Source organism: Crocodylus siamensis, chromosome 4 (assembly GCF_052110815.1).
Source record: "Crocodylus siamensis isolate JL-2025a chromosome 4, ASM5211081v1, whole genome shotgun sequence".
Classification (NCBI taxonomy): domain Eukaryota; kingdom Metazoa; phylum Chordata; order Crocodylia; family Crocodylidae; genus Crocodylus; species Crocodylus siamensis.
The window spans coordinates 28352041-28377755 of NC_143398.1; the positions used below are offsets into that span (position 1 = coordinate 28352041).

Sequence of the window (25715 nt, forward strand, 5' to 3'; positions counted from 1 at the left end):
TCAGCAAAGCGACTGTTGTTTATGCTCTGAACATTGTAGTTACTTGGGTCCCCAAAAGAGTAAATCTAGGATTTCAATGCCAGTTCTCCCAAACGGTTTTTAAAGCTAAGCAAAAAGCAGGATGTTTACACAGGGCAGTATATAATAACATGTAATGAGAAGTTTACTGAGAAAGAAAGGTTTTGAGTTGTTTAAGTAATTTTCTATGGGGCCTGTTTGACTATGGGTCAAATAAGTGTCAAGTAGGTGGGGGTCTCTGTGTCAGGGAAGCACAGCTGGAGGGGGCTTGGTAAGCTCACAGCCTAACACAATGGAGGGGTGCTTGTGCTGTCTGCACCACAGCGATGGCAGGAGTATAAAGGGCTTGTGGCGGAGCAGGGTGTGGTAGGAGCCTGAGGGCTTGTCTGTGTGGCAGCAGCAACTGGGGACTCATGTGATGGGGACAAGCTTGTGCTGCTCACACAGAAGCGAGGTTGCATATGGCACAGTGTGATTCCCCACAGCATGTGGCCCATATGATGTGTAGCCTGGTGCCTGTGACTGGTGTGGCATGTGGCCCACAGCCACTCTTAAGTTGGACAGTCTTAAACCATCAGGAAACAAACTATGTCTTAGAGGAAATATAACTGATGATTATGGCACCATTCTGTAGGTCTTAAATTCCTGCCCAAGTCTATTAACTTTATTCATTGAAGCTACTGGAGAATGTAATAGCATACTCAGTTCTTGAGAATTTTTTTCTTTTCATAAGAGGCTCAGCTGTTTCAGTTCTCTGTCCCCACCACTCTGTCTAACACTGCACACTTGGCCATTCTGGCCCTTATAGTGGCTCTTCTGGTCCTCAACTGGCCAATGATTAAAAACATCACAGACAAAAAAGTGAACTGTCTATATATACATTCTTCAATGAATGCAGCTCAGGTTAATGAAACTTTAGTCAGTGCAGTTTAAAAAATACATTTGCCTAGTTATTGTCCTGCTCATGCTAGACAACATCTGGATACATTTCACTTAAAAGGTCTGTGTGGCCCATTAGGATGGGATGAAACGACTGCTTACTAAAAACCATATGGACAGAAAAAAACAGTATCTTTTTGATCTTTCCATGTCAAAGAGGACATGGACATTTGAATTGGCTGACTTAAGCATGTGTATGTGTGTCACAGATAGATGAGGTGGAGCTCTAAATTATAGCTCTGCCCAGTCTGTGAAATCTCCATCCTTAGAGGTTTTTAGGTTTGGCAAGACAAAGCCTTGGCTGAGATGATACATTTGGGGCTGGTCCTGCTTTGAGCAGGGGGTTGGACTAGATGACCTCCTGAGGTCCCTTCCAACCCTGATTTTTCTATAATTCCTTTTATTACAGGCTGGGGAAAAAACAGGGTGTTTTTGACCTTATCACGGTACAGTTGGCTTCCTGAGCTCATAGTCAAGACAACCAACAGCACTGCCAGAAGACTAAAAGCCTTACAAAAAAAATATAAATGTATATTTTCAACTGATGCTCTGACATCAGGAGGGCTATGTGTCCTTATGACAAGCTGTATAGGATTTTGCAAGAGGACAGCACTGAGCCATGTTTCTCACCAATGTCAACCATCTCTGAGGAATGATATGAACGTCTGGAGGAGGTGCTTGGCAAAGACGGGAAGGACATAGATAAGTGTGCTTCTTTTTGGAACAGGTTGGTCCCACTGGCAGATGATGATGACTTGGAGGGGATCAACACTGGTGGACTGCAAACAACTGCTCTAGTAGTCCCTAAGACCTTGCTGCCATTACCAGCACTGTTCCTGACAGCCAGGATACTATTAAGTGTTTGGATTAGAACCAGTTTAGGATCCCTACCACCTAATTGTTCAACAAGTTATATTTCTTTGTCCCATGTGATTCAGTAGGACACGTAATTGCAGCCAGCACACCCTAAAGCAGGTGAACTCCTGTGTGCTCCCTCTGCCTCCCCAGATCCATTTCCATTACAGCCTGTGCTCCTTGTACCTGATATGGGGACCCAAGTGCTTACATGCATTCTTGTGACATTCAAGAGTCCTTGCCAGAGGACTAGAGTTGCTAGTAGCTCTGTAAGAATGTTTAGGGTCTCAGTGTCATGATACATATTTTGAAATGAAAGGCAAATGTTCACCCTGCCATAGATTCATAGATTGTAAGGGCAGAAGGGACCTTGGAAGATCATCAGATCCAACTCCCTGAACCAAGTAGGAAAGATAACTGGGGGTCAGGTGACCTCAGCAAAGTGACTGTCTAGTCTCCTCTTGAAGATTTCCAGAGTAGGTAATTGCACCACCTCTGGAGGGAGCTTATTCCACAGTCTGGACACCCTGACTATGAAGAAGTTTTTACTGATGCTGAGCCTGAATTGGTCTTCCAGGAGTTTGTGGCCACTATTCTTGGTTTTCCCCTTGGGTGCCCTGGTAATAATTGCTCACTGAGCTCTTTATGTACTCCCTTAGTGTAGCGGTAAGCTGCTACCAGGTCCCCTCTCAGCCTTCTTTTCTTCAGGCTGAAAAGTCCCAGATCTCTCAGCCTTTCCTCATATGGTTTGCCGTGTAAGACTCTGATCATATGGGTGGCTTTTCTTTGGACTCTCTCAAGCTTGGTCATGTCCTTGTTAAAGTGTGGTGCCCAGAACTGGATGCAGTACTCCAGCTGCAGTCTCACCAGTGCTGAGTAGAGTGGAAGAATCACCTCCTTGGTTTTGCTGGAGATGCATGCCAGAGTATTATTTGCCCAAATGGCTACAGCATTGCACTGCTGGCTTATATTCATACTGTGGTCTGTTATTACCCCCAGGTTCTTTTTCATTTGTGGTGCTAGTCAGTTTGGTGCTGCCAGACCTGTAGGTTTGTTGGGGGTTGCTTGTCCTGAGGTGGAGCAGTTTACATTTCTCAATGTTGAACTTCATCAGATTCCTGTCCACCCAACAGGTTAGCTTGTCTAGGTCCTCCTGTATCTGTAGCCTATCTTCAAGCATGACCATGCTTCCCCATAACTTGGTGTCATCTGTGAGCTTGGCCAGTGATCTCTTCACCCCCACATCCAAACCGTTTATAAAGATGTTGAAAAGTACTGGACAAAGCACTGACACCGCTGCCCACTTCTTGCCAGGCTGATACAGATCCATTCACTATGACTCTGGGTCCTATCTTGCAGCCAGTTTCTCACCCACCTGACTGTCTCAGAGTCAAGTCCACAATCCTCTTCATTTTCTTGTTAGGACTTCGTGGGATACTGTATCAAAGGCCTTTTGGAAGTCAAGGTATACAATGTCAACCTGCTCTCTTGTGTCCAGCGAGTTACCTGGTCATAGAAGGAGATGAGGTTGGTAAGGCAAGACCTGCCTACGACAAAGCCATACTGGCTGTCATTTAGAATCTTGCCTTCTGCAAGCTTATTGCAGATAGACTCCTTGATGAACTTCTCTAGGATTTTCCCTAGGATGGAAGTTAAGCTGACTGGCTCATAGTTATCCGGGTTCTCCCTCCTGCCCTTCTTGTGGATGGGCACAACACTGGCCCTTTTCCAGTTCTCAGGAACTTCTTCAGAGCACTGTGAGTTGTGGGAGAGTTTCACCAGGGGTTCTGTGTTGACTTTGGCCAGCTCCTTCAGCACTCTTGGATAAAGATCATCCAGTCCCACTGACTGGTATAGATCTAATTTTTTTAAATTGTTCATACACCAATTCTATGGCAATAGTAGGAAGGCAGTTATTCCTATTGTGCTCATTCTGTACTCTACCTGGCATTGTTTTCTCCGTGGTCCAGTGAAAACCTGAGGTGAAATAGTCATTCAGGAGTTCAGCTTACTCCTGGGTGCCAGTAATCAGCTCTCCTGAGTTGTTGACCAATGGTCCCATGCTCCAATTTGTTTTTTTCCTGTTCCCTGTGTACCTAAAGAAGGTCTTCTTGTTGTCCTTGATTCCTGTTGCTAATTTAAATTCAGTTGCCACCTTAGCCTTTATCTGTTCCATGACCTATGCATTTTTTGGACATGCATTTTTCTCTTAGGAGCAGAATAACGTGGTCTTGGGATGCTCTCTACCCCTAGTCTGCTTCCTATTTCCAGTGTCCTTTGCTCATCTGTTGATACTGTCATAGTCAACACTATTTGACCAGTAGCAGTTTGCATGGATATGCTGTTGCTCCCTGTAGCACCAATTATAAGAGAAATGTGTGACTGAGAGAACTCCATAAGTAATGATAGTTGGCTTAGAGTGGTGTTCTAGCCACAATGGTCCAGAAAATATGCAAGAAAAAGGTTGGGGGTTTTTGGGTGATATCTTTTATTGGACAACCAGTATTGGTCCAATAAAAGCTGTCAGACAAGCATTTGGCATAAAATGCCTCTCCTTGTGTCTGGGAAAGAATAGGGTAAACTGGACTTTCACTTCTCCACCTCTTAAAAACCTTACTTTTAAAATTAAAAGACGAGTGCTAAGCATGGTGCTGTTCTATAAGGTTACCTGATGTGGGAACACTTAGGGAGGTAGTGAAAGGTTTGACCCTATCAGAGACTGAACAGCTTGTAATAGGTCAGTGGTCCCCTGCTGGGGACTCCAAGAGTGTCCCCCTAATAGACACCAACAACTATGTTTTCTCTGTGTGCAAGTCCTAGAGCCACTTCCCTCTCCTTTGGTCTCGAGACCCTCTGAGACATGAAAATTAAGCTGTGGAATGCATTGCAATGGTCTTCTTGTCCTTACGGTTCCTGTAGCAGGTCCCAGGAATGGCCATGATGCCCCCTAGTTACCTCAGGACCCGTGCCTATGCTGGCTCTCCAGGTACCCAGCTGCTCTCGGTACCTTGCTGTTAGTATCCCCTTTGGGAGTAAGGGAGGCTGCCCCTGGGTCCCAGAGTTGAGCCTTCATTCTTTCCCCAGTTTGCAGGTTGCTTACAAACCCCACCTGCCTCTGTTGTGTCCTTAGAAATTAATTCTGGGTCTCCTGGCCCATCCATGCCTTTTAGGATGCTACTCACCTCTAGAGCTATTCATGGTTTCTGACCTCCCTTACAGCCATGCCCATGCCTTGCAGCTGTCAGTACTTAGTCATTTCAGGGTGCACTCAGCACCTGTCCTGCATCAGGCCACTCTAAGTCTTTGTGCCTAGTTGGGATCTCATCCTTTTCAGTCGCTACCCTGTTTCTCTTGCTGAACCTTTCTGCCTAGGTCCACTGTGCCGGAACTGACTTTTGGGCTCCAGCTGTTGTCTTGTCTTTATCAGTCTGGGCCTCCAGCCTTGGTCTCAGCCACTCAAGGGCTATGGTTTCGGCCTCTCAGCGTGGGCCCTTGGTCCTTTTTCCGTGCTTCTCAGACTTCTGGCTCTCTTGGGCTTTAGGACCCTGGTCCCAATCTTGATTCTCAGCCCTCTCGGGCAATGGTCTTTTCTGACCTAGGCTCTGACCCCTTCCTGATCAATGTCTATCCACATGCTGAGCCTGACCCCTGGCAAGACTCACCACAAACACTTGTCCCTCGGGCACCACTGGGACCTCCGGCCTACCCTGTTAGTTCGTTTCCCTCCTCTGGTTTAGACTATTCTAAAATGGTAAGCCCTCCAGGTATAACTAAAAGTAGACCGCTCTTACTGCATAACAACATTTATGTCTTCTGCAAACTCTCAGCTCTTTCCTTTTAGCCTGTAGGGTAGTGGGTCCCCAGGTAGTCTTCCAGCTACAGTCATCATAGAGTAGCTCCTCCCCTGGCAGCCTGCAGGGACAAACTGTCTGCTTGGTGCAAACCCTGAGCTTATACGCTACCTAAGTTCAGCTCCCTTCCTCCCACCCCCACAGGTGTTGTCTTTTGGGCTGGCTGGCTGACCTCTAGAGCAGCTTACAGTTGTGGGGCTAGGAGCTATACCCTTGCTCCCTGGTACTACTTCAAATCAACTAGCTTTGCAGTAAGCCCTCTGCTGTCCCAAGCAGTCTCTGCCCTATTGTATTACTGCAGAACAGCAAGCTCTGTAGGAAGCATTGCCATCCTAAAGTACCTAATCAGCCTGTTCTTCTGCTACTCTTAAGGAGCAGACTATCCCACTTGGAGCTCTCGTTACTGCTGGTATTACCTTAAAGTAATGGGGAGCCTCAGGCTCCTTGTTAGAGTTCTCCCTCTCTCAGCCCTCTAGCAGACACTGCCACCTGTTATGCCACCGTGACTCATCTTGCCTGTACTCCTCCCCTTTCCCTTGGGCAGCTTTTTTTTAATACCTGGCCACAAAATCTTATTCTGAAGATAAATATATGTGAGCGTTGTATCACCAGCTGAGCAGTTTGTACTATACCTTCGGCAATCACTCAGAGGACCCGCCCCCCCCCCCCCCCGCAGGTGTGACCCCATGCTGTGCTCTGGCAGGCACTTCTCCTCCTTCAACCCTCTCTTCTGTTGCTGAATAAAAGAATAAAGCCTGGTTCACTGGCAAAATGGCACTTCTTAAATGCCATGGGAACCCACACTGTGACTTCTCATGGGGTTTTGCTCAGCTCTTCCTTCCCACCCCCACCTGCCCAGCAACAGCAACCACCCGTGAACATCCACCTTCCCCTCCCCCATCCCAACCTTGACTTAAATCCTAAACGCAAGGGGGGATGTGGACCTCCTTCCTAGCATCTCCTCATTGCATCTTCATTGCTGAAGCTGCTGTTCTTGGCCACCATGAAAAGATACAGCACACTTGGCAGTCTCCATGTTGCTTGATTGGCACTAGAACCCACAGACATCCACTGGGTCCCCAAGAGCAGGAAGTAGTCAGAGGCAAAGTGAGATTTTTTTGCCTTTTATACAATTTTAGCATGTGCTGACTTTGACCAAGCCTAAGATCATCAACATAGCCTGGGATCTGTAGCAGATCTGCCTGGATAAAAAAATATCTATACTATGATTAGGGTAGGGAAGAGTCATGGCTCTAACTTTCACTGGAAAAACTGGCTTTTTTTCTTTTAGAACCATCCTGGGAAGCATACCTGACTGAATGAACCATAAATCTGTAGTTCTACTCCATACAGTAAAATGGACTCTACTTTAGGTCTGTAGACCTTTAGTGCTGCCAATACCATCCTTCTATCACTATTGTAAAACTAGTGATTTGCCTGTCAAGAATGATAAGGGGGGATGGAGTGCTGCCACCCATCGCCCCCATGCCACCACCACCTCCCAGGAGCAGGTGGGGGGGGGAGGGGGGCAGAGCAGAGCTTGCCCCTCTGTCCCCACCTCCCAGCACCTTGCACTGCTGCTGCCTCCAGCAATGCTGGCCTCACCTCCCTGCTCCATGTCTGCCATCAAGGCGGTGCTCCAGACTCCAAGGAAAAGGGCAGGGGGGGAGGCGATCAGCACTGGCCTTGCCCCCCTGCTCAGTCCCTCCATCCCCGCTATCTTATCGGCATTCTCACTAACCAATTGGAGTGCTTCAAGAGCGTTATGAACAGACTAAGCCCTTTATTATATAAGAATGATAAAACATCACCCCAGGCTTGTTTTGTTTTTATGTGTTTATTATTTTTATTGAAATAGATTCCAAGGCTTTTAAAGGAGGACACAATCTCTAATTTCTTTTTCTGTAAAATAAAAAACCAAACCAAACCAAAAACCTCGTTTTCTCCTTTCATTCCAAAAATACAGTATCTTGGATTTAATATCATTGATTTCCAAGCTAATTGACACACAATATTATAGTGTTAACTGTCTGTGCTTTGAAGTATGGACTTGAAATTTGGTGTGAGGACATGGAGGATTTTTTACTGTCCTCATGGAAATCTGCTTAAACTTGTCTAGGTTATAGGCTTTGGAAACCAGTACTTTGCCCATACTTAGTAGAGGATCAATCTAGGCTACCAGCATTTTTCCCTGAAGATTCTATCTGTAATGAATGTTGCTCATGCCCACAGAAAAACTAAATATATACTCACGCTGCAAGGGTCGAGCAGCTTCTGATGCAATTGCTTGTCCTTGCTGCTTGTGACTGTAGTGGTGTAAGAGCTGACAACAGTCTTCCGATTTTGATTTCATCCCTCCTGATGCACCTGTAGTGCAGAGGAAGATGAGCAGCTTGTTTTGTAGGGGATCAGGGGCCTGAAGTAAGCTAGGAGTTATAGGAGGTGAGGAGACAGGGAGCAGGTTTTGTAACCTGTTTCCTTACAGAACTTGAAACTGAACTGTAATTCTTGAACTTTATTCTTCTTGTGCCTATCAAGTAGCTGTGAATCCATAGGGAAAACAAAGTTTCTCACTTCCCCACGTGTGGGTTGGTAGACAGATAATCACCAATTGTTTCTACCAGTTACTTGGTGGAAAAGGTACAGATTGTGGATCTAAAGGTTCTGGCGATGGCAAATCAGTATGGTATAAAACTTTGATTTGCTTCTATAAAAAAAAAAAAAATTAGGAAATTAAATTAAAAGAATGTTATGGTTGCAAAATCAAGCATTGACAGTTTAGGAACTGTTCAGTACATCTGCAGCCCCCTGGCTATATACTATCCTATGAAACAGATTTTAACTGGGAATAAAAATAGTATCGTATCTTAAAGGGTTGCTGTCTTATTCAATATATATGATGTACAGTGATCATTGAATTGGTAGATGTGTCTTTTTGTCCATTGCATTCCAAGTAGTGACCTTACTTGTTTCATAGTTGCAAAGTATTAGATATTTCCCTTTTTTTGCCCCCAGAGTGCTTAGCATTTTTACAGCACTGTACACATGAAAATATTACTTCTTTTGAAGTTGTGAGTGCCCAGCCCTTCTGCAAAGCAGAACCCAGTGGTCTCATTTTGGGCATCCAGAAAATGAAGAACTTTGTGGAAACATTGTGGTTCTTCAGTTGGCTTTGTCACGTTGTGATTCACGTCATTTGTTGGTGTTGCAGCTTGGAAGGTAGAACTTTTTTAAGAGGAAGCTTTCTAGAGTGCTGTTATGCTTCTTCTTGCTCCTTCCATCAGAGTTCTTGAACATTTGGAAGACAAAGCTATAAGACAGGGTGAACACCCAGCAACCTCATTTCCTTACCATCACAGTAAGGACGGTAAGGAACCAGGAGCAATTTTGAGTCAATTTTATCTAGATTCCATTGATCCAGGAACAGTGCTTTATACTTGCCTGAAGTTTAGAGTTGGTTTAAATATTTCATTTTTTATCAAGTGAATTGGATTTTATTACTCCATGGCACAACTTGCATTGTGAGACTTAAAAGGTGTGCCCCTTGTTCCTGCTTTAGATGTCCAAGCTTGATGTCTGGTATATTTGGGAGAAGGCTAATCTCTAGTGTGGTGCTCAATTGGCAGTACCTTTTTTGCAAAGAGGAGACCTGGCTTCAACTCTTGTTCCTACAAGAGGCTTTTATAGTTAAATGTTTCAGTTTTGAGTCAAAAGTAAGCAGGAGAATGGACTGAGCTGGTCAATACAAGAGCAGATTTTTGAAAGCAAAGGCAGTCAAGTCAAGGGAAGACTGGAATTGTCACCAGAAGTAGAACCTGAAGTAGAATCTCGCCAGTTAGTAGTATCAAGTTGCTATCAGAAACCAAATAAGACATCTGAATGGAATGATTTGCAAGAAGGAATAGAAAGAAAACACTTACAGGTGGAAGAATTGATTGATTTGCTCCATTTAAACCAGAAAGACCTAAACAAGCCCAGTAGATCCTCTGCTACTGGCCCAAGAAAACAGGTAACTCTTCATTGAGAACCCTATGCTAAGGACAGTGATAAGGACATTCTATAAGGAACAGAAGGAAGGAGGATTGCAGGACAGTTTACTGCCGCATGCAAACCGAGATGAAGGGCATCTCAGGAAGTATAAATATTTTGAGGTTAGCAGGTGAAATTTCTTTGTCAGTAGTTCACAGTGGCACAAAGTAGGTTGTCAAGCATCATTCCACAGATCCTGGAAGACTTCGGGAATTTAAGAACAGGAACACTTAAACTATCTTAGAAATTCTCTTCCTCCTTTAAGTGGGAGAAGGCAGAAGATATTGGGGCAAACAGTTGTTTCAGTAATTGGTGAAGAGGAACAGTTTTGTTTTTTCTGGAACGTTAAGGCACCATCATGAAAAATTATAATTTGGACAGGCTACATATAAGTGGTCAGTACCGATCTTTTAATAGATTAATTTCCATTGTCAGTGAGTCTTTACCCTAACTATGAAGGGGAGGGCTTGATCGTGCAGTCCTGGTGCAGATGAATCCACATGTAAAGTAGCTCTGTGGCAATGTGAATATAAAAAAATGAAACGCAAAAGAACAAGTTGGGAGCACATTTTTAATTTGTTAGGCTCCTAGCATTAAAAAATAAAGTATTAAACAAAAGTTGGAGATGCTCATGCATGATAAATATGGTAGGGTTAGTACTACTGAACAAATAGTTAAAAGACCTAATCCACCAGAATGTTAACATTTAATTATTACAAGTTATTTTGTAAGAATAGAAAGGGGGAAGAGCATAGAGATGGCACTGTACATCATAAATACAGTACAGCCACACATGCTTTGGAATCCTAGGTTCTTCAGTTTTACTAGTTAAAACTTTAATAACATTTCAAGATTGGATACTGGTCTTGCATGTGTTATAAATTGCCTAAATTCAGAACAGGATGACCAGCTCCTTAAACACTTTTTGATGTTGTGCAGGAAGAAACATTACCTTATCCTAGGTGACTTCAACTTGGAGCTGTCTGCCTGGACATCTCTCAGAACTGTTACCAGAATAAAATTTTCCTAGGTTTTCTATAGGAAATAGACTATAATGAAGCCAGGACCAAGCTCCAAACATAGTCAGCCACAATCAGCTTGGCAGGGCAATTCATTCCCTGGAAAAGTAGCACCTGCAAAAAGCCCAAAATAATGCTTAGTCCCAGCTGGGCTAAGAGATACAGTCAGGACAGCAAATACCCTGAAGCCATGGGGGAACCAACTCCAGCCCTTAATAATCAGGCCTAGCCTGCAGTATTGTCTGGGCAAAGGCAGAGTTCTTGCTGATTCTCTGGTATTGACTCCAGGCTCCAATTTTGGCTGTATCTATATGTATATAATGTTATATCATGATCCTACTATATGTAAAATAATGTTGATATCCTCTGAAAGAGATACGTGTGAGTTATCTGCCGAAATGAAATGGTTTGTGATTTAGCAAGTCCTGATAAGTTATAACCAAGGAATTTAAAAGAAATAGTTGAGCAGCTCTCTAAAGCACTGTCAATATTGGAAAATATAGAAGGATAAAAGAAACATCTTAGGCAACTGTAGATCTGTTAATTTGACATTGATTTCTGGTAAAATAATGTAACAGTAAATTTGGGTTTGTCAGCAAAGAATTAGGAAATCAAATTATAACAGTTAGCCAGGGTGCTTAAAGGGGGTTTGCTCTTGTCAAACACATCTGTTTTTTAAAAGATTGTGTCTGATTGATATGGTATACTTGAGTCTTCAAAGCATCTAATACCACGAGAATGCAAGAACAGCTCTCTCAGAAGCCCTGTGTCACCCTCTAAGTCTGTCGCATATGATTAGTGTGGCCCTGCTCTCCATGAGGTGGAGTCGAACAAGGCTGCCCTGTGCCTCAACTGCATATACATTTTTGGAAGATCCCAGGACTCGTGACAAGAACACCTGAGTCCAGCTGTGTGTGTGTGTGTGTGTGTGTGTATTGGGGAGTGGTAATTAGTGCATGAATCCTTTGTGGTGGGGCATCTGGAGTACACACACATAATGAGCATTGCTGAGCTGTGGGGTCATCATGGATTGAAATGCTATTGACAGCTGGGGCCCAGTTTAATGAACTACATGATAAATCATGGACATTTTGGCTTTGGACTAATGTAATCCATTGTTTGTATTATGCTGCTTAAAAGTGTGTTTATGGAGTACGTGTGCTAAAACTTGAAGCAGTTTCAGAAAGGGTAAACCGCATTAATTCTGGATGAACTAAATCTATGAGTGTATATATAGTAATTTGCCTCTATGCAAATTACTACAAATAGGTTATTTCAAGGTCAGTGTTTTCAAGTTTGCACCTTACTTCCATGTGCTCAGGGAGAGCAGGGTCTTATGGTAAGGAGGGGAGAAAGGGCCTGCAAGAGGAAGAAGTTGTTGGGGGATGGTAGAGAGCAAGGGGCCCATCTGACCCCCCAGATTTATTTTCCCTGTTGTAGCAGTGGAAAAGGGACAAATTCTAGGCAAACGTCTAATAATTACATTCTATACCTGAAAAATTATAACAAATGTATAATTTTTTCATGTACAGAGTCTAATTATTGGGTGTCATGTTATTTAGAGGCATCTTATATTTAAGCAAATATGGTAGTAAGTAGTAAATCCCTATATGCTTTCTCTTTGCCATTGAGTATTTTGTAAACCCTTATCATGTCCTCGCTCAAGGATCTCTTTTCTAAATTGACTGGCTTATCCTCTTTAGCTGTTTAGATATAGAAGCCCCTCCATCATGGTATTCAAGATGTGGGTGCACCATGGATTTATAAAAGGGCATAATGATACTTTTCAGTTTTGTTTACTGTTCCCTTAGTAATCCCTAATATTTTGTTCATCTCTGGTGGCTGCTCAGCACTGAGCAGCTGGCTTTTAGCGATCTGTCCATAATGACTCCCAGACCTCTTTCCTGTGTGGTAACAGCTAATGTAGAGCCCATCATAGTGTGTAGATATAGCTGCGGTTATTTTTGCCCATGTGCATCAGTTTACATTTATTTACATTGAATTTCATTTGCCACTTACTTGCCCATTTGCTCCATAGTGCCAGATCCTTCTGTAGTTCCGTATAGTCTGCCTTGGTCTTTACCATTTTGAATAATTCCGTCATCTGCAAATTTGACCATCTTACTACTCACCCCCTTTTCTAAATCATGTATGAATATGTTAAGTAACACTGGTCCCAACACAGATCCCTGGGGGATGTCACTGTTTACTTCTTTTCATTCTGAAAACTCGCCATTTATACTCACTCATTGCTTTCTATCTTTAAGCCAGTTTCCAATTTGCGACTAGGTGTTCCCTGTAATCCAATGATTACCTTCCTTCCGAGCCTCAGATGGGGAACCTTGTCAAAACTTTTTGCAAGTCCAAATATACTGTGTCAGCTGGATCACCCTGATTCACCTGCTTGTTGACACTCTTGGAGAACTCTAGTAGGTTGGTGAGGCATGATTTCTCTTTGACAATGTCATGTTGATTCCTCTGCAGCAAGTCACATTCATCAATTTGCTGAACATTTTTTAAGAGTGTTTCTACCAGTTTTCTAGGAACATAAGTTAGGCTCACTGGCCTGTAGTTCCCTATGTCCTCTCTAGAAACAGTTTTTAAAAAATGGGGGAGTCACATTGGCAACCTTTCAGTTCTTTGGTACTGAGGCTGTTTTTAGTGATAGAGTGCTTAGTGCAACTAGGAGTTCAGCACATTCTGATTTGAACTCTTTCAGGACCCTAGGGTGAATACCAACAGGTCCTGGTGATTTGCGTCTGTTTAATTTATCAGTTTGCTCTATGACCTCCTCTATCGAAACCTCAGTTTGGGTAACTCCACTGACTTGTCCTTAGAGAGGAGTGGACCAGGTGAGGGATCCTGCCGAACATCTTCCACAATGTAAATGGATGCAAAGAATGCATTTCATTGTTTATCCTTCACAGGCGAAGATGACTGGATGCAGCAGGAGGGGGTAGGGAAGAGAAGAGAAATGGGAAAGAAACAGAGAGGAAGAAAAGAGAAAAGGAGAAAAAAAGGAGAAAAGAGAGATAGGAAAGAGAAAAGAGGGGGTGGAGACTAGGTCACATGGGTACATAGGTGACTTATAAGCCCAATATTTGCCTTGAACAATCTCCTGCAGCAGGGGCAGGAAAGTGATGAGGACTGGGTATAAGAGGTTTTCATTTTCCTGACCATGCAGTTCTTCATTGCTTCTGCTGTATGTTGCTGTTTTGAAGGTCAGTGCTTTGTTCTGGATTGATGACCTCCAGGATGGACGGTTGCTAGCGATTAGGTCCCACGACTCTGGGTTGATGCTGAAACTCTTTAGGGACACCTTTCGGGTGTCCTTGTACCACTTATTTGATGTGACGCGAGAACATACTCCATTTGACAGTTTGCTGTAGAAGATTTTCTTTGGTGGGCAAGTGTGGGGCATTCTTGAAAGGTGGCCAGCCCATCTTAGCTGCGCCAGTTTCAGTAGTGTGTGAATACTGGGAAGAGCTGATTTTTCCAATCACCTCATCTGCAGTCTGGTCCTGCCACTTGATCTTTAGTATCTTTTGCAGGTAGCACAACTAGATGTGGTTTAGTTTCTTGGCATGATGCTGGTAGACAGTCCAGGTTTTGCAGCCATAAAGGAGGGTCAGGAGAATGATGGCTTTGTATATCTTCATTTTCATGGACATTCCGATGCCTCTGCAGTCCCAGACCAACTTATGGAGTCTGCTGAAGGCCACGCTAGCTTTCACTAGTCTCATGTTGACTTCATCATTGTTGTGGACAGCATGGGAGAGCGTGCTGCCTACATAGACAGACTTGTCAGCCATCAACAGTTGTTGGCTTTTAACTGAGACATGTTGTGCCAGGCGCATTTAGTTTCTTGGCAATGGCCCTGTCAACCTTTAGTGCTCCTTTATACCTTGATCAACCAAAGGCCCAACTGATTCCCTGGCAGGTCTTCCCTGGCTTCTAACGTACTTAAAGAATTAATATACTTAAATTTGAATACTTAATATATTCAAGGAATTTTTATTGTTACTTACTGTGTCCCTAGCAAGTTTCTCCTCATTCTTTCTGATGTCTTATTATGGTTTTACACTTGATTTGCCAGAGTTTATGTTCTTTTTCTATTTTCTACATTAGGTTTGACTTCCACTTTTTCAAAGAAGCCTTTTTTTCTGCTTACTGCCTCTGCAACTCTGCCATTAAACCATGCTGACTTCTTTTTGGTCCACTTTCCTTTTTTGATTTGCTGCATTTTATATTGGGTGGAACTGACAGGGCATACATTATAGGCATCAAAAGTAGGCATGCCAGCAGATCTCAAAATGTCAACCTTGGTAACTATCACAGAGTAGTAATCAACTGTGATCTGATGAAATAGTCACATCTTTAACAAATGTATTTAATATAGCTAATGCAAGGTAATGTATTTGGGAACTGAAAACGGTACTTATGGAAACTATACCTGTGGCTGTACCTATGGAAAGGAGCAAAATGGTTTTGGAAGCTAGTAACTAGGGGCACTTTTTTACATGTGCTCCAGGTGTGAGGGGTGGGGCACTTTAATTGGAGTGGCTTTGAGAGCCACTCTAATTAAAGCACCACTGCATCTCATGTATCAATGTCCTCATGCTTAAGAATGGTGCTGGTGGTGGGTGCTTGAACGAAACTTCATTTGATGAGCTTTAGTTCAAATGCCTCCACCACCATTTTTAAGTATGGGGATGCTGATACATAAGATGCAGGAGGCTGCTGGAGTGCAGCAATTACCATGATCCAGCAGACTCAATTAAATGAGTCTGCTGTAATGCCCTGGAATTTCAGAGGGTTGGAGCAGCCTCCGTACTCGTGTATAGGTTCCCTAGGAGAATACTTTAGGAGTCATTGTAGATAATCACTTCAGCCTACTGTATTTTCTTGAATTTAAGGCAACCCTAAATTTAAGATGACCCCTGACTAATTATGTTCTATATATGGAAAATTTATCAATTTGTTATAATTATCCAGGTATAGAATCTAATTATTGGAGGGTTGTCTTAAAATCGTCTCTCTCTCCCACTGCTACAGAAGGGAAAATAGTCAGGTGGCTGAGGGGTGGGTCAGGTGGCCCCCTTGCCCTCAGCTTACACCCCGCTTCTTTCCCCTGCGTTCTTCCTGCTCCTCTTGTCACTGGCACCCCCACGCCCAGCTCCCCATAGCTTCTGGTTCTCCCTGCTTACTGTGAGATGCTGCTTAGGCTCTGTTTCCTCCTAGAGCATAGCACGTGAAAGCTCAGCACTTGCCAGACCATGCAGCAGTCAGTGCTGCTGATTGGCCATGAATGGGCAGAGTTTCTATGTGCTCTGTGCCCAGGAGGCACTCCAGCTGGAACCAGACTCAGCTGTGCTTGACAGTAAGGGGGGAGGTGGGGAAGCGGGTGGTGGGGCAGAAGTGCAGTGGGAAAACAGGCAGGGAGCAGGAGGCTGTTGTGGGTCTGACTCTGGCTCTGACACAGGTTGAGGACAGTCAGGGCTGCAGCAGCTGCCTGCCTCCCTGCCCCTCCTCCCCCCACTTTGTATGCGAATCTAAGTTGAGGGGTTCCCACCCATGCTGATTGGGGGTGGGGTGGGGAGGGAAACTTCATCTTAGATTTGAGTAAATAAGGTAATTTGTCAGTGCAGTGTGGTGTATAAAAGATCTAATACAGTCCTTGGATATATAGAAAGGGGGAAGTGGGAAAAGATCTTTTAATTGTACAACTTGTCATTTCATTTCAATTAATGCATTCATCTGTTAAACAAAGGATTGCTTACATGGCTGAGTTGGTCTTTGTCTGAGAATTTTAATTTTGGTACCGGTCTTGGGCTTCTACTCTGGGATCAACCTGTGTGGAGGTTTGAGGTAGAGCCCTACAGTATATGCTTCTCACAAGCAAACTTTTTAACATTTGCCATTGCTCAAGAAACACTTGCTCATGAGGCTGCTTCTCTCTGTTCAAAGGTGATCCAGGCATCATCTATGGAAATTATGTCAATTGAGACTCACCAAGTGTTGTCCAAAGGGAATTCTCCAAAAACGTCATCACCAGGGCACAAAATAAATTCTTTGTCCCTGGGAAGCTGCTATAGCTGTGATGGGAACTATAGCTGTGATGCACATCTTTTCTGTGATGTCAGCCAACTGCCATCATTGTAAACACAGAGATCACATCAAACATAGATGTTGTCAGAAGTTCAGTCATCCACAAAGGCAGCAATCAGAAATACTATACCTCTTGCTACCACAAATGCTGTTGCTGATCCAAATGAAATTTCAGCCTGAGGGTTGCCTACTGATGTTTATGCTGCTGGTTTGGCAACAGCATGAAAACACTGCCCCCATAAAAAGGCTATGACCTATGCTAAGGTGATGCTCTATGACTTTGTTCTGTTTTTCTCTGTGAAGTAAGACTTGTTGACTACAATAAATAAGCATTTGACTTGAGAATATTATAATCAACATCCTCTACACTAAGAATTGAGGGATTCTCTACTTAATAATTGCCAGAGACTGTGGAAATCTTGCTAGGTAAAGAGCTGTGTGAGCCCCTTGGCATCCATTTAACAAGAATATACAGCATTGCAATAGACCCCATTTAAGATGTCCTAAAGAAATTCAGCAATGCGCCCTTTGAAGAACAAGGTCATATATTTAAAAAAACAAGGTGTACATCTTATTTCCAGACATGTATGCAAGAAAATACGGTATTTCTAGTTGAGATAAGCAAGTATTCATGCCATAATATAAGCAGGAACCTGTTGGATCTTATTTGGAATGTGGTGTACAGTTCTGGTCATCCATGTCAAAAAGATGAATTCAAACTGAATGGAAAACGTCTACTAGAGTGTCATGGGATTAAAGAGCCTGCCTTATCATAGAAGTAGGGTTGGAAGGGACCTTGTAGATCTTCAAGTCTGACCCCCTGCCTGAGCAGGAATAAAACTGGGCTCAGATGACTCCAGCCAGGTAGGCATCAAGCCTCCTCTTAAAGACCCCCGGGGTAGGAGCCAGCACCACTTCCCTTGGAAGTTGGTTCCAGATCCTAGCCGCCTTAACTGTGAAGTACTTCTTATGAATGTCTAATCTAAACCTACTCTTCAACAACTCATGGCCGTTATTCCTTGTTATACCAGGGGGCACTAGGGGAAACAAGGTGTCTCCCAAACCCTTCTGGTCCCCCCTAGTGAGTTTATAGATGGTCACCAGGTCCCCCCTCAGCCTTCTCTTGTGAAGACTGAACAGGTTCAGGTCCCGCAGTCTCTTATTGTAGGGTCTGCCCTGTTGTCCCCAGATCATGCAGGTGGCCCTCCTCTGGACCCTCTCAATGTTGTCCACATCCCTCCTGAAGTGGGGCGCACAGAACTGGACACAGTACTCCAGCTGTGGCCTGACCAGTGCTGCATAGAGGGGGAGGATCACCTCCTTGGCCCTGCTTGAGATGCACCTATGGATGCACGACAAGGTCCGGTTACCCCTGCCAACCGTGACCTTGCATTGTCGGCCCATGTTCATCTTGGAGTCAGTAATGACTCCAAGATCCCTTTCTGCCTCTGTGCTCTCAAGAAGGGAGTTTCCCATCTTATAAGTGTGCTGCTGGTTACTACTGCCCAAGTGCAGCACCCTGCACTTCCCAATATTGAAACGCATCTGTTTTTGTTAACCCACCCCTGTAACCTATCCAGGTCTTGCTGCAGTCTTTCCCTCCTTACTAGCGTGCTCACCTCACGCCAAATTTTGGTATCATCAGCAAATTTAAACAGGTTGCTTTTGACCCCATCATCCAAATCGCTGATAAAGAAATTGAACAGCACAGGCCCAAGGACCGAGCCTTGGGGGACTCTGCTGCCCACTTCCCCCCAGGTCAAATATGACCCATCCACCACCCCCCTCTGAGTATGACCCTTCAGCCAATTTTATGGGAGAAGCCTGAATAAGTTGCATATTTAGTCTAGCAAAGTGAACATTAGGAGGGGATAGTGTTGTTCCCCCTTGATAAGGCAGGAAGGCAGGAGTTGTTTATAGTATTAATTATGACACATGAGTAATCAGATATTAAGTTGTTACTTATAAACCTGAGTTGATAAATAGAAGGCTTCTAACCACTGGAGTGTCGAGGTCCGCATCAACCTTTAAAAAGGAAGGGTAGGGACAAGAAATCCAGTTTGCCTTAAGATGCAGCTTGATGAGTTTAAAGGGATTACATGAGAGAGTTGCCTGATATAGCAGGGGTTTTATAGTTTTAGTTCTGTTCCTAATTGTTCCTTTACATTGCTTTCAAGAATAGGGTGGTTAGGCTGATGAAGGTATTCCAAAGGTTATTTGGTGGCTTGATAGAAAAAATGTTCAAGTGTATGCCAAGAACAATTGCTTTCCACCGATATCTTGTATCTGCAGTTAAGATTATAGTAATAAGAAATTTTGCATCTGAAATCTTAGACATAAGGATGCAGCAAAATGAACATATTCAGTTTTTATGTTGGAATTTTTATGATGGAAGCAAGGAACACTTTAAAATTAATCGTGTACTTATATTCTTAGGCACTGATATTTAAAATATTGAAAAATATGAAACTGATCATAACTGCAATAGAAATACAATATGCAAGAAAGCGTACATGGGAATGGAAGAAATTGATGAGACTATGTGACTTATCAATGTCATTATTCTAAAGAAGTGATGGGGTGGGAGTGCGGGCTGTATGTATGTGAAGGTGTGCACAAAAAATTAAATGTTGTCAAGGAAATATTTTGGCACCAATTTGAGTAAATGTAATGAGTTGCCAAAAACGCTCAAAAACCTGTACACCAATGGTGCCAAACATATAGCCAGACGTTGGATCTGGTCTGCAGAGTCATCTTTTTGCTGTGGCTGCCAGTAGGAAAGGACGTAATACTACCGTTGCTGAAACCCTATTATTGTGGCTGCCAGAGCTGCAGTGTCAGTGTGGCCAGTATCCAGGGGGTGAGTGCTGCTGCCAGACCTCATATTTTTGGTTACTGCTGGTGATTAAAATCTGTGGCATTCACCCACAGGTGCTGACTATGCTAATGCAATGGCTCCAGCAGCCAAAGCAACAGGATTTCAATGGCAGCAGCGTTAATTTTCTGACTTCTGCTGCTGACTCAGTAATGTTGGCAGGAGTGGTGAGAAGCCCTATGAGCCAGATCCAGAGGTGTGATTTTAATCTGCCAGAAGCCTTTCAGTGTGGATCCTGGCCCATGAGAAACCCCATAGTCCTGATTTAGCCCATTGTCATTTGACTTTGACACTCCTGCTTTAGGCAACCCTTTAATGTTTTTTTAGCTATTTCATGGTCTGTTCCTATGTTTGTTTTTCATTCAGCCTACTTGTTTATTTGTCTTAATGTGTTCTTACTTCTTGGGACAGTCTGAAGATAAACTAGATAATGTTTGAGTTTCTAAGATGGAGGCTATAAAATTATGCACTTACATGACTTTGAACATATTACCTGCTTATTTGGTGGCAAAATCAGAAAAACAAGGAAGAAATAGGCACACCTAGGCCAAGGGTTAGCGAGGATTTAGTTAGGGAGCTTCTCGAGGGGCTGGACATTTTCAAGTCAGCTGGTCTGGATGATCTCCACCCTAGAGTTCTAAAGGAACTGGCCGAGGTCATTGCAAGTCCCCTGGCACCTCGGGAGGAACAACCGGCACCATACCTACAGGTTAGGGAACTCCCCTCTTGTCAGCATGGAGGCGGAAAAGGATCTTGGAGTCATCATTGACTCCAAGATGAACATGGGTCAGCAGTGTGGGGAAGCAGTTAGGAAGGCCAACTGTACCTTGCCATGCATCCACAGATGCATTTCAAGCAGGTCAAAAGAGGTGATCCTCCCCCTCTATGCGGCACTGGTCAGGCCGCAGTTGGAGTACAGCGTCCAGTTCTAGGCGCCGCACTTCAAGAGGGATGTGGACAGCATCGAGAGGATCCAGAGGAGGGCCACTCGCATGATCAGGGGACAACAGGGCAGGCCCTATGAGGAGAGGCTATGGGACCTGAACCTGTTCAGCCTCCAAAAGAGAAGGCTGAGGGGGGATCTTGTGGCCTGTTATAAACTAGTCAGGGGGGATCAGCAGGCACTGTTCCCCCGAGCACCGCCAGGAGTGACCAGGAATAATGGTCACAAGCTGGCAGAGGGTAGATTTAGGTTAGACATCAGGAGACACTACTTCACGGCCAGGGCGGCTAGGGCCTGGAGCCAACTTCCAAGGGATGTGGTGCAGGCTCCTACCCTGGGGGTTTTTAAGATGAGGTTAGATGAACACCTAGCTGGGGTCGTTTGACCCCAGTACTCTTTCCTGCCATGGCAGGGGGTCGGACTAGATGATCTGTTCAGGTCCCTTCCAACCCTTGAAACTATGAAATACTGATTCCCTATCCTCTGTTCTAATCTCCAACCCATGCTTACTCTCAAAATAATTATGCTGGCTCTGCAGTAGTAGATAACTAATGTGCTGTTTCCAGACCTGTATTGCTATCTTAAGGTATAATCTGAGGAGTAACATTTCTCATAAACACAGTTATAATATCAGTTCTCTTCTCATAATTTTCTCCTTTCTTCCCTTAATAAAATCTGTTTTAACACATTGATCCTGTATAATCTTTCTTCTGTGGTTATGGGAATTTCTGCTTCCACATTTTTTCATTCCATTTTTCACTATGATCTGCTGCAAATTTAGCACGGAGCAAAAATATTTCTTTGCAGCATAAAGAAAATCCAATTTAGAGATTGTTTGATCCTGTTTTCATTCAAGTCAGCATAATGGCTTTATTTAACTTCAGAAGTGGGATTTTATTCTTTGGTGTTCAGAACTCAAAAAAGGTGACCATCCATCCCTAATTGGGTGGGACAATCTTGGAATGGGAACCTCAAGTTCCAGTCCTGGGCTACATGACTCTGGGACAGCATTTGTCTTGGATTCGCAATATCGTGTGAGGATCCAGGTTTTGCTTTGCAAGCTGGCAGCATTCTAGCCTTCTTGGGGCTGCTGAGAGCAAGATGCAGGGGCCTCCACGTGCATGTGCGTACCTGCACACATGGATGTGGCTGGGAATACAGCCAGGCAGTGTGGAGAGCAACTCCCTGCACGTAAGTCTGTGGGGGAGGGGAGGAGGCATGGAGGTATGCAGATCAAGGTCTCTATAGTGAGGGAGAGAGTGGGGCAGGGGCTGGGGGCACTGCCCAGCCGGGGTGGTGCACAGGGCCTGGGGTCAGAGTGGGGAGCACAATGGAGTTGCAGGCGGCTTGACTGGGGAAGGGGGAGTAGCTCCCTACTGCTCCATGCGCCCCCTTGGGGGGCATAGGGTGGCACATGCCACCCAGATTTGTGCATGGGGCAGGGCAAATCTGGGCTGCCCACTGTAGGCTTGGGGCTCCCTGCCCTGCTGCCTTTCCCTTGGGAGCCCCATGCCAGCAACGTGTCCCCTGCTCGCCCAGCAGCAGTGAGGGCAGCGGCATTGTGGAGTTTTGCCCCTCACTGCTGTTGGGCAGGCAGGGGGTGCATGGCCAGCGTGCGGTTCCCGGGTGGGAAGGCAGCAGGGAGGGGAGCCTTGAGCCTGAAGTGGGCAGCCCTCATCCACTCCTACTCTGCTCAGCTCTGCTCTGTCTTCTTGGGGTTTGAGAGAAATTTCTTGGAGTAGAAACGTTTGTTTCTTTGTTTCCAACAAAAATTATAGCATGTCTCTGTAACACAGAAGGGGGTCTGCATTAGGGATAGATTGGTTTTCAGTTGCTGGCTTTAGTTTATTTCAAGATTGTAATGAAGGTTCTAGTTCATTTGTAAAGCTCTTTGATGCGGATGAGTTCCCTCAATTGAGTGTGTATGGGATAACTTTTACTGTATGCAGTAGTGCACACAAGGCCCAGTTCCATTCCTTCTTCCTTTGTTATTCTTTCTCTCAGCCAGTTAACAGTATACGAAGTAACATGTAGAAATTATCTGTGAAGGTGAGGAGTTTGTTACAAGAAGCAGAATTATGTTGTAAATGCAGTTAGGAACAGCTCATAAACGCACACAAACCTTATTTTTTTCTTCCTCCTTTTTTAATTTGCTGGATTGTTTTACATTGCTGAGACAATGTAAACTATTTTAAACAAATTTTATGTTTATGGGAATCTTAAAAAGTTACAAATATTAAACATTGCATCACTTCTGTGTTATTTATAGTAGAATAGAGATTCCATCTACCCTGGGGTGGGCAAAATAGGACCTGTAGGTCAGATCCGGCCCAAGGAGGGACTTTGTCTAGCCCATGGTGGGTCCCTCTATCCTGCCTGGCCCAGGCACTGTCTGGCCCCTGGTATGTCCCACTGCCCCATGGATATGTAGTGGGGTTGGGGTGGCTCCATGGCTGGATGGAACCGGAGCGTGCTCCATCCACTCCATGCATTGACCTGGTATTCCAGTGCTTCCAGGACCGGTGCAAAAAAACAGGGAAAAAAAAAAAAAAAAAAAGCCTTACTAGGCAGCCCAGGCAGCAACGGCTCTTTCTGGCTGTTGCTGCCACTGGCCCCAGCCCTGTGGTACTGGCAGGGACACACGTGCACAGCCTGACCCTCAACCTATCTTGCGCCCACTCGGGACTCGGTAGAGCATACCAGCTCCAGACCAGCCAGAACCCGCACGCACAGCCCCGACCCCAGCCTGCCCCGCACCTGCTCCAGACTTGTCTGCCCATGCTAAGCAGCAGCAGCAGTGGTAGTGGCTGGGTAGAAGCTGCTGCTCTGCACAAGGGGGAAAGGTGGCCCCTCCCCTTTGCCACTGCTGGGCCCTTCTTGCTGCAGCCATCTGGAGCCCATGCCTGGGCTGCCCTGCAGCTCCTTTGCACTGCCACTACTGCCCTGCTGGGTGGCCCAGAGACAGCACTGATAGTGGTGGAGAGTAGCTGCTGGGCAGCCCAGGCACAGGCTCCAGGAGGCTGCAGAAAGAAGGGTCCAGCAGCGGTGAAGGGCAGGGGTCACTTTTCTCTTGTGCTGAGTAGCAGCAGCTGCCTGGCCACTGGTGCTGCTCAGCGTGGGCAGGTGGTCTGGAACAAGCCTGGGGTGGTCATTTGTTTCTCTTTAATTCTCTCCTATACTGAAGGCAAGTGTGATTTATTTCAGGGTAATTATGTTTAGATTAACTAGAATATTCAGACTATTATTTCTGAAATAAAGCATGAAGCCATGCTTTTATCCAGTTTTACATCTGAGGAGTGTCAAGAGGTCAAGTAGTGTCACAGCCCATTTTTTAACTATCCTTTTTCTGAGCTCCATATTGCAAGGACTCGACTATATTGTCTGCTATCTCAATACGTGTCTTAAGAATTAAGTGCAAGTGTTTTAATATGTGTTGTCCTAGTTAGTAATTTCAACTGCAATATAAGATATTACAAAATAGATTTGTTTAAATTTATGGTTGTTTAAATGACTAAACATTTTTTCTTTTCACAGTCTGTGTTTTGTATACACAAGGTATAGGAAGCAAAGAATGGAGAGAGGTAAGATTTGTTTTTTTTTTCCCCTTAATTATTTTAATTAATGGTTGGCTTGCTGGTCTCATATAGCTCCCAAGGGTTTAACTTAAAGACCGCGGGCTCCCACTCTCAGTACTGCCTTCCCTATCTTTGTGCTCACTACCACTTCTTTCCTTCTGCTTCCTATACCTGACAATGGGGGCACAGTGATGCAGCCAACATTGACGAAGGGATTTGTGGGAGACCTGGTGACTTTGCAAAGCATAGGAGTGCCAGCACACTGAATTGATGCTTGGGGGCATATGTAGTGCAGTGGAGGTGGTAGGGTGCTGGCACTATGTATCGGGGGCATTGGGGTGCCCACTGAGTGGTGTGGCGGTGGGAAGGAATCATATGGCATGGTGTGGCATGCAGCCCCTACCTACTCAGAAGTTGGGTACAGTTCTGGAGCATCTCATTAATTTTGCTGGACTATGCTAAATACGTTAGAGCTCTCTAAACAGTTTCTAGAGGACAGATGTATTGTTATGCCCTTTTGGGCACTCTTATTAAATAAAAAGTGCTCTTACCTTCTTGGACACAACAGAGAGATGTTATTGGAAAACTGTAAGGAAGCAAAAATACTTGTGTTATGCCTGTTCACCAGTTAAAGGATTTGATTTTTCAGGACCAACAATCTACAGTCCTGAACCCAAACCAGTGATGATAGATGGCAGAGGCTGGATCACGCTAGACATGCCCTGTTTCTATTCTCCCCCTCTAAAGTACTTACCGTTTGCTACTATTGGTGATAAAGTACTGGGCTAGGTAGACCATTGGTTTATATTTTGGAAATGTTTTGGGTAAAAGTTAGTAAATGATAACTTTACACATTATATTTTGAAATATACCACTATTACCAATAATACTATATTCCTTCTGAGACTAAGATCTGTAGGTTCCTGGCTAAAGAGTGTTACTCCTACACTTAGGGTCAGACTAATTGATTGCTCTATGTGGGATCAGGAAGGAATTTTACCCTGTTGTCAGATTGGTATGAACTGTAGGCGTTTTTGCCTTCCTCTCTAGTGGGGGGCATGGCCCTCCTTCTTGGGTCCCTTAAGTGCATTTTAACAACCCTTACAGCAGCAGGCTGACTTGTCGTCCCCCTGCTTTATCTGTGGTAGGTTAAGGTGCTAGGCCTTGTTGTGCAAAAGGGTTGACTGTATAGTGTTATTAATAGTTTAGACAAGGATTTGTGTGGGATAGGAATGATCCTTCCTCAGGCAGAGGCTTGGATTAAATCTCTGGAGGTCCCATCCAGGCCTACATTTCTAGTATTCTTTGATTCTTCGGTCCATGCTGTAGTGATCCATTGGAAGCTCTAAGATGTTTTTGATCTAGCAGGGGAATTGTACGAGTCTCTGTCAATTAGCCTAAGATCTTCATAATGCTTTTCATCATTAGTTTCTTTCAGAATTGGTGAAGCTCTGCTGTTATTGTGAAAGGCCATTATATCGTCTTATTAAAACCCTGAGTCGC

General features: G+C 44.4%; 1 protein-coding gene across 5 annotated transcripts in view; it reads left to right on the top strand.

The window, feature by feature from the left end:
* Positions 1-25715, top strand: part of CPNE8 (copine 8) — a 204851-nt gene that overhangs the window by 25594 nt on the left and 153542 nt on the right. For all 5 annotated transcript variants that reach the window (XM_090042068.1, XM_090042066.1, XM_090042067.1 and 2 more), the window contains exon 3: positions 24172-24218. In XM_090042068.1, coding sequence (XP_089898194.1) covers positions 24172-24218 — 47 coding nt within the window. The remainder of the gene's footprint in view (positions 1-24171; positions 24219-25715) is intronic.